General features: G+C 38.7%; 1 protein-coding gene across 2 annotated transcripts; it reads right to left on the bottom strand.

The window, feature by feature from the left end:
- Nucleotides 1–2,018: 2,018 nt before the first annotated feature.
- c20h10orf88 (chromosome 20 C10orf88 homolog) lies at nucleotides 2,019–10,482 on the bottom strand. Of its 2 annotated transcripts, none has more exons than XM_020527484.2 (6): nucleotides 10,218–10,482; nucleotides 7,932–8,132; nucleotides 6,408–6,480; nucleotides 6,120–6,326; nucleotides 4,664–5,172; nucleotides 2,019–3,996 (listed from the first exon to the last, which is right to left on the bottom strand). In XM_020527484.2, exons 1-6 carry the CDS (start codon nucleotides 10,316–10,318, stop codon nucleotides 3,768–3,770), a joined length of 1,320 nt encoding a protein of 439 aa, XP_020383073.2. In that variant the 5' UTR covers nucleotides 10,319–10,482; the 3' UTR covers nucleotides 2,019–3,767. The 2 variants fall into 2 exon arrangements, with proteins under 2 accessions (XP_020383073.2, XP_048464912.1); XM_048608955.1 differs by lacking the exon at nucleotides 10,218–10,482 and adding an exon at nucleotides 9,404–9,912.
- Nucleotides 10,483–11,865: the final 1,383 nt, after the last annotated feature.

Raw genomic sequence — 11,865 nt, 5'->3', positions numbered from 1 at the left:
TGTGTAAAAGCACACAGAAATTACAAATTAGACAAAAACAATATTGCACTTAGGTCTGAAATTACCAATTACATTGCTGTGGTCAAGCTAAACCAAATTCAGCTATTTTATCAATAAGCTATGAAGTAATTTCATTTAAGGATTTAACAAATAAATTATAGATACTTCATTTTTACATCTTAGGATATAACTCCCTAAGCCATTTGCCCATGCACCTGTTCAACCTAGGCCAACACCCAAGGCACAGTGATATGTCATCAAACATAAAATATTTTGGCTAATAAAGTCAAAGCTTGTATTTCAAATTGCTGTATTGTGCAGCATCATGACTTAATAAAAGCTTGCTTTTAAAATTACATATCAAATTTTTCACTTTTATTACACATCTTTTATTAAGTAGTGGGTCAAGCATATTCTGTACCCACATTTCAAATAATGAACAAAATTAATTTGAAAACAAACTAACAGAGCCTAGCAAAAATACAAAGCACAGCATAGAAAATAAATTAGAACAATGAAGATGCTGGAACTATTTAACAAATGGAGTAGGCTCCAATTCTTCAGGCGTCTGATAGAAGGAAAACCAAGTATCAACCTTCTCGCAATGAGGCCACCTCCATAGTACACCATTGGCAGATGGGGCAGGATGGGGCGGGGCAGGGCTTCTACATCCCTGGTACTGAGAAAATATCTGTTCCATCTGGTCCATTAATGCCAGTCAGGTTTTCATGCTCCACCTTCCTATTTCACTAAGTGTACACTCATGGCTCTCATGTATTTTATTTCTTTCTTAAAGCCTCCCTTTGTCTTACAGTGTCATATCAGTTAATTAAGTGGATCCTATTCTCCAAGTGATCCCTTTACAGATCATTTGTTTTCCTTTGCAATTTCCCATTCCTTCAATCTACTCTTCAAGTTAGATAGCTGTATATATTTTATTTCTGATGAATTGCTATTCCTGGAATGATTAACTCATCACTTCTTTCCAGAGTTGCAATGCCTGACTTAAAGAATTTCTGTCACAAACAGAATATCTAGTAGTTCACCTCTGGATTGGCTGATGCAATATTTACTTTGATGGTGAAATGCTCCTCTCCTCTTAAATGCCACTTACCATAGCAAAGCTAGAAAAAACACAGATGTTTGCATATTTTAAGGACTTTGCATAAAAAAGGTTAGAATCAATGGTCTTAAAGAAACAGATTACATTAAACTTTGTTGCAACTACACAGAAGGTTAATATTTTCTATCATAAAGTATGATGTTCTGCCATATCAATATGTCTATTGACAAACTTACTATGAATGTCACAAACTATTACAGTACATTTATAAGGAACACCCGACTGAATGTTTTAAGGACTGAATTTTAGCAGTGTTTTATGTAAATGACTGCAAATTCAAAATCCCCTATCCAAGCAAAAAACCTATGGTAATCAAAATCAGTTATCAATCACAACCATAGAATGCTGGAGAAATTCTGCAAGTCTAGCAACATTTGTGGAGCGAGAAACAAAGTTAACATTGTGCTTAGTACAACTCCTCTTCAGAAACGAAGAACTAGGCTCGAAACAAAAACCAAGTCACTGGAAAAGCTCAGCAGGTCCGGCAGCATCTGTGAGGGAGAAAACAGAGTTAACATTTCGGGTCTGGTGAATTCTGAGGAAGGGTCACCAGACCCGAAACATTAACTCTGTTTTCTCCCTCAGATGCTGCCGGACCTGCTGAGCTTTTCCAGCAACTTTGTTTTTGTTCCTGATTTATAGCATCTGCAGTTCTTTTGGTTTTTAACTAGACTCGAAACATTAATTCAGTTTCTCCAATGTTTCTCCTGCCCAGATGCAGCCAGACCTGCTGAGTTTCTCCAGCATTTCCGGTGTTTGATTCAGTTAACATCTTGCATAACCTACAACCCAACACTATGAAAATAATACGCTCGTCTGCTTGCATTTTTACTGTATCGATAAAACATCTCTACAAATTATACAGGGAGAAAGGAGAAAGATGTTAAAATCCTGCTTTGCAATCATATATTTAAGTTTAATGAGTATTTCTGTCACAAGAACAATCAAATTTATAACTTTGATTCTTCAGAATTCTGTATTCATATTGACTATAAGTTCACACTTAAAACAGAAATAATCTAATGAGGTACTTGTTTTTTTGTGCTAATTCCAGCCTTCAAACAGTCAGAATAAAACAGAAATTACTCATAACAGTTTGTCCGAACACTGCAAAAATTTAAGTTCTACAAAAAAAACTTAATTATATACTTTGAAATTCAGACAGAACCCTGCATAAATATGATATCATGGTTTTTAAGACTTTGAAATGTCTGCAGTACCTGCAACAAATGTCCTTTATACAGTTACAAAAACTATTCCAAATACAGTTCACCACAAAAACATTTACAAGAAATGTATTTCATCTAGAATTGGACAGTCAATATGTTGAACAAACTTTGGAAAACCTTATAATAAATTACAAAAATATATACCTCCCCCCTTTTCAGTTGCTCACTTTACATTTTATCGGGATAAATTCCCATTCAATTGTATCTGCTCAGAAACCCACACACCTTTCTTGCTTCTAATACAACATTGCAGCTCCATCTTGAGGCAGGTCCACTGAGAAGTTAACACCATCATCAACTTAGAGTGCAAGTTAATTTTACACTGCTACTATCTTAGTATGAATGCCAACAGGATACAAATTGTTCTCCTGAAGTTCAATATGTATTTAATCACACTAACTACTCTCTGGGCAATTAAGGATGGCAAATAAATGTTAGCCTAGCCTGCAACACCTACGTCCAGTCAATGAATGAATAAAAAAATTAGATTGGTGATTAATGGCAGTGATTTACAAATCTTTCTTAACACGTTGAAATGAATGTTTGAGAGTAGTGAGACAGCAAATAACGTTTAATGATTTATCATTTCAAGGAGATATGCTAAATTATACTTGTCCTGGAGTTTTAAGTTTCTCCTGCAAATGTCCGAACAGGTCAAGGTAAGCATGTCAAAAAATCAATTTCAGGACCCTTTATATTCTTAATATTAACCATTCCAGGGCCTAGGAACAACAACTGATAGGATATCAAAAATATTTAACACCAGTAACACATTGTCTCAAAATCACAATACAATTTCTACTCAACTTTGAATTTTAGTAATTTTGTATTTGCTGCAAACAATTTTGTTCTTTTTAAACAGAGAACACATTAAATCCAAAAATGTCACAAGTTCAAAACATTACAGGAGGGGAACAAATTATATGTTCTAGTTTTCATTTCAATTTTCTGGTGATGTGTTCGTTAGATTGGGAAAGTCCAAGCTTTTCTGTGGGCCATTCAAGTGCAATCCCCAGACATTCATGAGCCACATATATGGTTTTCTGTTCCCAATAACTTGCCACTAAAATTTTTGACACATTCCAGCATGCATCACAGCTCATCACTCATCCATTAGTGTGGCAATAGAATGAGAAATGACCATCCCAAAACTTACAGGCCCATAAAACTCAAAGATAAAATTACAACAAACAAATGCAGCAGAGTTGCCTGGGTTACTTGCCATGCATACTGGCTGTATATAGGAGTGTGTTATTCCATGAATCATATCAGCAACAAATTTAATGGGCTCAAAGTTTCAATCTATATGGCCAGGGTCATTGTTTGGACACCCTTGCACTAAATATAACATTCAGGGCTTCTTGAAACTAAACCAGTTTCACTGTAATCTTTCAAAGGATGAGAAGAAAAATCAGTCAAAGCTCCCCATTTGTTAAAAGTGTGTCACGCTCGTAGTTTTTAGTCACAGTTCTGTTCAAAACAATAGTTTCAAGCAGTTTGGTGAGCGAAATAAACTTTTCATCAAGGTCAGCTTGTAGCATGTTTATTCGACAATCAATGTAAGCCTTCAGTCTCTTTTCTATGGACTCCATGTGTTCAGCAATGTGCTTTTCTAATTTTGAACATAAAGCCTCTTGGTAACGCCTGTGAAGAAACAGAGCAACATGAAAACAAGCAGTATGTTTTCAAAATGTACCTTTAAAACAAACTGTATCTACAAGATTTCCTTCCAGAACATCCACAGTTCATGAAAAAATCAAATCGTCCACATTTCTACCAAGGTTTCTTTCAAGGAATGTTTTCTAAATCTCTCATGAATTGTCTGGTTCTATTGTTAAGGCTTTGATAACAGGCCGTGAATTGAAATGTTACTCCCTCTGTAGATACTGCCAGAGTTGCTCAGTATTTCATGCATTTCCTGATTACAGATGGCAACCTCAGGATCTCTGCATTTAACTGTACATGTGCTGACACCAGAAAACAAATAATGACAATGTTTTCATTACCACCACACAATTCGGGACATAATAATTGATATCACACTGTTATTTTATTCCATTTAACAAGTGAATAGCATTAATTTCATTATCACAATCTGCAAGGGTTGAATCAAAAACCACCATGAATCATCACATTCCACATGTTATACAGTGATCGTGCAAAGGCTAGGCCAAGACTGCTATATATTTCTTAGTTTCTAACAATGGGTAAGAGAATTAAGAGCTAAACTGAACTCAATTTTCAACAGATTTTTTTTATGAAACAAACTACACAAAAGAACAGCTGTACAATGAACTGCACAAAGTCATACCTGTCATTGGTTCTGTCCTCAGCTGCTGTGGTATTTTCAGTAACTTTAACCTTTTCTTCCAAACGAAGTTCATTCACCTGACCACAAAGGTCCTGAAGGAAAGGAAGCATTTCAGAACTAAAGACATTTGGTTCCCCATTACTTTGCTTGCACAGAAATGTCGATACAAGCTCTTTCAAATCTCCTCTCTTAAATTTTTGTTGATCTACATCTTTTGTGCTGTCTTCAGAATCAGAAGTTCTCTTTTTATTGTTTGCTCCAATGGGCAAGACTGAGCCATCTCTTGTTTGTGTGGATTCAGCATCAAATATGGTTACTCCTACAGGATCCTTTGTTGCTTCCAGTTTTGAACTAGGCAATGGGTTAGTGTTGCTCAATACATGAGAAGAGATCACATCACCTTCACATTGTGTGGTGAACATCTGCGGTGAATTCACAATTTTTCCAACTTCTGTTACATCTTTTGTTCCAAGTAGACCCTGAAATAGTCCACCTATTGCTGCTTGATTCTACATGGAGAAACATCAATATATAAAACAATTACTATTATTGTTACAGCTAACTAGCAAAATCCATCATAAGCAGAGCTGTTGATTTACCTGGTGCAGATGCACCAAGGCCAATTGTAATCATCAAAGTCGAGATCAGATATCTCTGTATAGACCAGAAATCACACCAAGAACCTTAAGGCTGTAGGCTTCAGTTAGGTATAGCATTTTCCAATTGAGCTATCAAAGGTCAAGGACTCTCATGTCCCTCTAACTTAATCCATCATATTCAAGATACTGTCTTTATTAGCATACAGCCATGGGTAACATACATATTATTGATCTGTAAACACCAAACTAGTCTTATATAAAAATACAAACTACCAAGCTTGCAATGCAGCTGTTTGACAGATAGTTTATGTTGTGAAGAATAGAATGTAAATCTCTCATGGGGAATCATTCACCAAGCTAAAATTCAACAGACTCATTATTTTTCTTAATCATATCTTGGTAATTAATTATTTTGTGTTCAGGCATACCATAATCTTTACTGAATGTTTACAAAATCACATAGTGTCTGTAAAATAATAAAATGTATTGAAGTGTTTCACAGTAGGTTTATAAAACAAAAGTAAATCTTTAGCCAAATAAGGCAATATTAGTGCAAATGACCTAAAGATTGATCAAAGTGGCAACATTTAGAGAATATCTCAAAGGACATAGAGTCAAAGATGTCCAGTGATGAAAGTCCAGAGCCGATATTTATAATTCTGAAACAGGAAACTGCTGTAAGTAAGGCTACGGGCCAAATGCTGAAAATGGCATTAGAATAGATGGATGTTCACCGACTGACATGGACATAATGAGTCAGAAGGCCTCTTTTGCATGTTGTAAAAACTCTAGAACTCTATTTTACTGTAGTCAGCATGTCTTTTTGAAGTTTTTATGCTGACCAATGCATTACTCACCTTCTGTTGAAATTGGACCATGCTAAAGAGTTGCTGAGCTCCAGGTGACAGCTTTGCTCCCATTGAATCCATCATTGTTTGTACTCGTTCCATGTCGATGCTTTTTCCTAATGGAGAAAAGCCTCTTGAGATCCCAACTGAAGCATTTTTTATTCCCAGCAATATTTTACCAATTCGTACTTTCTCCTTTCCACCTAAAGACAGCAGCTATAAATAGGATATTAGTCAGAAGATTCACAAGAGTAAAACACGATGAGTGAAAAAAAAAACAAAAGTAACTCAAATTACCTTTAGTTCACAGGATGAACTAGGAATATCCAACTTAAAATACTTCTTAAATAAGAGGATTTGTTCATGGTCACTGAAAGACAATTTAAACACAGATTCATTCTTAGTGACAGAACATATATATAAAATATAAAATAAATATAATATATTCAAAATGTCAATGGTTCCAGGACAGCAATTGCAACTATAGTGATCCCTGTTAGAAGCTTTCTCTGAAGTGAGCTGTCATCCTTCTTTGCAAATCCTGCTGAGGTCTTACCCCTCGCTAGCTCCATATTCTCAGTACAGTACCAAAATGCTTTGACTACTTCCACTTCTATAATTCTGGCCTCTTGAGAGCCTTAAGCTTAATTGTGCCATCCATGATGGTTGTACCTTCAGCCACTCTAGACCTAAATTCTGGAATTTCCTCCTTAATCCTCTCTTTACTTCTCTTTCCTCCTTTAAGACATCCCTTCAAATCCAAGCATTATACCAAGCTTTCAGTCTTTTGCCTAACGTGTGATAATGTTCCCATAAGTTGGTGTTGGTTCTCCGACCTGGAGACAGAATTCTATCACATTAGCTGCTGTTGGAATTTAAATCAGTAATTGCAGGAAAAGAACCCCACCCAATATCTGCCAATATTGGAAACGAAGGGTCATGGTTCTTTGACTAAGTTTTGAATTGTCTCTCCCTTGACTATTTTTTAAACCTGTATTTCAACCTCTGTGAACAATGAAGCATTGTAGGCTGCTTTACTACATCAAAGGTACTGACATAGATGCAAAATTTGTTGTTAAAGCCATAAAAACAGCAAAGGAATTTGGACTGTGTATATGGGGCACTAGCATTATTAAACAGGCCTACATTTGGAAGTGTTGTGATCACCTTTTTGGAAGCACAGCAAAACTATCCAGCAATAGTCTCGATCTTTAAACACAATCACATAGCATCACCCTTTAAACCAAACCATTGTCTAACAGTAACAAATGCGTCATTAAATGTAAACTGTAAAATGTAAATGTTAATGGAACTGTACACTGAAAAATAGCTTTCTATAAACCACTGTCTCCTCCTACACATAGCTGCAAGTGGACCTATTTTACTATGTGTGTTTTTGGCAACACTGATAAGGTCAGCATTTCTTGCTCAGCCCTAATTGTCCTCAAGGAGGTTGTGAGAATTTGTCTGGAACTCAGTGGTCTGCTAGTCATTTCAGACAGCATAAAAAGTCAATTATATTGCAATGGATTTGGAGTCACACAAGCCAGACTGTTAAAGATGACAGATTTTATTTCCAAAAACAGCATTAGTAGGTCAGATGGTCTTTTTTTTAGTGACATTCTGATTGTTTCATAGGCAGCGTACTAGAAAATTTAAAAGGCAGTGAATTGGACCTTTGAGAAATATCAGAAGAATCTAACTAATTACAATGGCAAAATTTATAATAATCATTTAGAGTGCTAAGCTGACGTTTTACAAACTCTATTAGTCTGCTGACTGCCGATTCAAGGTTAATATTGCGAGCTAAAACAATGTTACCCATTTAAATGTAGGTTGTCTACTCTTTGGCCACGGCTTGTTCCGCAGTACTCTCCTGTGTAAACCTCCATGGTTCTTGCTTCGCTCCATACCTCTACAAAGACTATGTCAGCAGGTTGTTGAGGAGAGAACCGTAGATAGAGTATACATGGAGTTTCCACAGTATTGGTTTGAGGCCGTTCCAAAGTAACAAGATCTGCACTGAATCATAACAAAGGGAACAATAAGTCATCTTTAACTTAAAGCAAAACATTTTATTTCAAAATTATAGCCTATTGTAATTTTCTTTTCTTCTTTCCATCTCAAATAGTGTTACATTTCTGGTATACCACAACATTTTCAATGAAGTGAGATTTGTTTACTGATTAAATCAAATACTTCACAATTACAATATGTCCTTTGCAATTCAATAAAATTGTACGCTTTGGAGTTTAGAGAATCAGAGGAGACCTAAATTGAAGTATATATGATGCTGAAGTGGACTGACAAAGTGGACATAGACAAGACGTTTCCTTAAATGGGGCAATCTAGAACATGAGGTCATAGTTTGAGGATAAGGGGTAGAAGATTTAAAACTGAGATGGGGAGAAATTACTTCTCTCAAAGGGTCATGAATCTGTGGAATTCACAACCATAGACAAGTGAATGCTGGGATATCAAGCAAATTTAAGGAGATAGACGGATTTTTAGTTAGCATAGGGTTGAAGAGTTTTAGAGAACAGTCAGGAAAGTAGAGTTGAAGCTGAGATGAGATCAACCATGGTTGTGTTAAATGGTGGAACAGGCTCAAGGAGTTGAATTTCCTTTTCCTCCTTCTAGTTCTTTTGAAAGTAAGTTACTATGGTGGAATGGGAAAATATATGTAAGTATTTATGGTAAGCAAGTAATGGCTAGTATTTAAATAAATATTATATGTTTACCATAAATATACCTTCCCCTAAGACATCAAAACCAACAAAAAAGGTGAGTCAAACATGGCTAACATAAGTTAAAGTCTGGATTAGGTCAATGGAGACGATTTATAAGATTGCTAGAGAAAAAGTTAAAGTTACTCTTATCCAGCCTTCCCCAGGGATTTATCTGAAACGAGCAAGGGTAATGGTCAATGGGAAGCTTCCCTTAGCTGGTGAGTCTAGAACCCAGAGACAGTTTCAGTATAAGGGGTGGACCATTTAAGATAGAGATGAGAAAGAATTTCTGCACTCAGAGGGGGATGAATCTTTAGAATTCTGTATTCCAGAGGGCTGTGGAAAGTCGATTATTGAATATATTCAACACAGAAAGTAGTGGCTGTCTTGATATTAAAAACGTAATGTAATATGGGAATAGCTTAGCAAAGTGGTATTGAGGCAGCAGATCAGCAATAATTTAACTGAATGGCAGACAAGGCTTGATAGGAGCAGAAGTAGACCACATTTAACATCACTTTATATCACAAAGAACTGACCAATCATCAAAATCACACTACTTACCATGTTACCAAAAAGACAAAACATTAAAGTGTATTTGTTACCACCACTGAATGAAGATAAAGATAATAAACCCCAGAATTTATGTCCATTATCCAATTTTATTGTGTGCTATTAATCTGGAATGTTGTTTAACAACATCTGGATTTCCAATCAGTCATGTGTGACAAGCAGCCAATGTACTCAGCAGCACTTCACCACAGGCTGGGCCAAGCCGAGTTCAGCATGATGGGTCAGCTTACTAGGAGTTAGGCTATGAATTTAATAGTCACAACGTTTCCCGAGTAACTTGTACTTAATTTCACCAGAACCCTCTAAGGTCTGCCACTTAGGCAGAGCGAGTGGAAAATTCAGCTTCCCCAGGCAATGCCTACAGAATCTGCTGTGGTGGGTATTCCATGTGAAACTGTCCATGTGAAAGTCCCACCTACATTCAGATTAACGATTAAATAGCCAATGGTTCTAACGGATACAACAGGCATTTTGAAGGTATTTGTGGGATCAGCGGCCGCGAAATTAACTCACAACAGCAAGAGTCTGTAAAAAAAAAATCCAGAGTGAGAAGAAACAGCGGATCAGTCTCTTTAAAAAGATTTGTATTAGTGTCTACGTTTTATCTATAGTCCAGTGGCTCATGATAGAAGGAGGCAGTGAGGCCTGGCTGCACATACACTAACGCAGGGCCTCACACACCCCTCTCTCCCGGAGTGGGAGTAGGGCTCCGGCTCCGGCTCCGGCCCAGTCTCCCCACCGAGCGGGGCCCTGAGCCGGCGGCTCCCCGCAGAGACCAGCAACCGATCCTGGAGCTCCCCCTTACCAGGCAGCGGCCTCTCCGCCATCCGAATCGCACTCGGTGACCGAGGCCCGCAGCCGGCCCAGGCCGCACGGCCAAGCGGCTCGGACCCAAACCCGCTCCATCCCCGGCCGGAAACTGACAGCGCGCAGCCGCACTCCCGGGCTAGCAAGCTCAGCCCCAAGGAGCTCAGGGAGCACGGTTAACCGGTACCGGCGCAGCGCAGGGAGCACGGTTAACCGGTACCGGCGCAGCGCAGGGAGCACGGTTAATCAGCACTAACTAGCACCAACACAGTTCAGGGAACACCATTAACCAGCACTAACTAGCACCGGCACAGCTCAGGGAGCACAGTTAACCAGCACCGGCACAGCTCAAGGAGCACAGTTAACTAGCACTGGCACAGCTCAGGGAGCACAGTTAACCAGCACTAACTAGCATCGACACTGTGCGGGGAGCAGGGTTAACCGGCACTAACTAGCACCAACACTGTGCGGGGAGCAGGGTTAACCGGCATTAACCAGCACCGACACAGCTCAGGGAACAGGGTTAACCAACACCGACACAGCTGAGAGAGCAGGGTTAACTAGCACCGACACAACTCAGGGAGCATGGTTAACCAGCACTAACCTGCACTGACACAGCTCAGGGAGCAGGGTTAACTAGCACTGACACAGCTCAGCGAGCGGGGTTAACTAGTGTTAACCAGCATCAACACATCTCAGTGACCAGCATTAATTAGCATTAACCAGCACCAACATAGCTCAGTAAGCAATGTTAACCAGCTCCAACACAGCTCAGTGAGCAGTGTTAACCAAGATTACCTACTGCAATATCAGCACCTACACAGCTCAGTGAGCAATGTTAACCAGGATTATATGGTGGAATACCAGTAATAACATAACTCAGTGAGCTGCTTTCCCTGGTGTAATACCAGCACCATCAAGGCTCAGTGAACAGCATTATCTGATATAATAAGACCATATGATATAGGAGCAGAATGAGGCCATTCAGCCCATCAAGTCAGTTCCTCAATTCGATCATGGCTGATACGTTTCTCCTGCCTTCTCCCCATAACCCTTGATCTCCTTACTAAGCAAGGGCCTACGTATTTCTGTCTTAAATACACTCAATAATTTGGCCTCCACAGCCCTCTGGAATAATGAGTTCCACAGAGTCACCACCCTTTGGATGAAGAAATTCTTCCTCATCTTAGTTCTAAGAGGTCTTCCCTTCACTCAGAGGCTGTGCCCTCAGGTTTTAGTCTGTCCTACCAATGGAAATATCTTCTCCATGGCCATTCTATTCAGGCCTCTCAGTATCCTTTAAGTTTCAATCAGCTCCCTTCCATCCTTCTAAATTCCACTGAGTACAGACCCAGAGTCCTCAAATGACAAGCCCTTCATCCCTGGGATCATTCTTATCAACCTCCTCTGGACCCACTTCAACACCAGCACATCCTTCTTTAGATTCAGGCCCAAAACTGCTCACAAAATTCCATATGCGGCCTGACCACAGCCTTATACAGGCTCAGCAGGACATCTCTGCTCTTGCATTTTCACCCTCTTGAAATCAATGCCAACATTCTATTTGCCTTCCTAATCGCCATCCGAACCTACATGTTAACTTTAAGAGAATCCTGAACTAAGACTCCAAAGTACCTTTGCACTCC

This window comes from Rhincodon typus, chromosome 20, assembly GCF_021869965.1.
Source record: "Rhincodon typus isolate 14 chromosome 20, sRhiTyp1.1, whole genome shotgun sequence".
Lineage (NCBI taxonomy): Eukaryota > Metazoa > Chordata > Chondrichthyes > Orectolobiformes > Rhincodontidae > Rhincodon > Rhincodon typus.
The sequence above is the reverse complement of the archived record's forward strand: the minus strand, read 5'-3'. Positions and strand labels throughout refer to the sequence as shown.

What these genes read in the sequence shown, in the direction of transcription:
- c20h10orf88 (XM_020527484.2), bottom strand. Translation starts at nt 10,318, where the DNA reads ATGGAGCGGGTTTGGGTCCGAGCCGCTTGGCCGTGCGGCCTGGGCCGG. An exon ending in GACAACCTACATTTAAATGG is followed by an intron (nt 6,481 to 7,931) that starts GTAACATTGTTT and finishes ATTGTCTTTCAG; the next exon opens with TGACCATGAACAAATCCTCT. An exon ending in GAGGACAGAACCAATGACAG is followed by an intron (nt 3,997 to 4,663) that starts GTATGACTTTGT and finishes GTTTCTTCACAG; the next exon opens with GCGTTACCAAGAGGCTTTAT.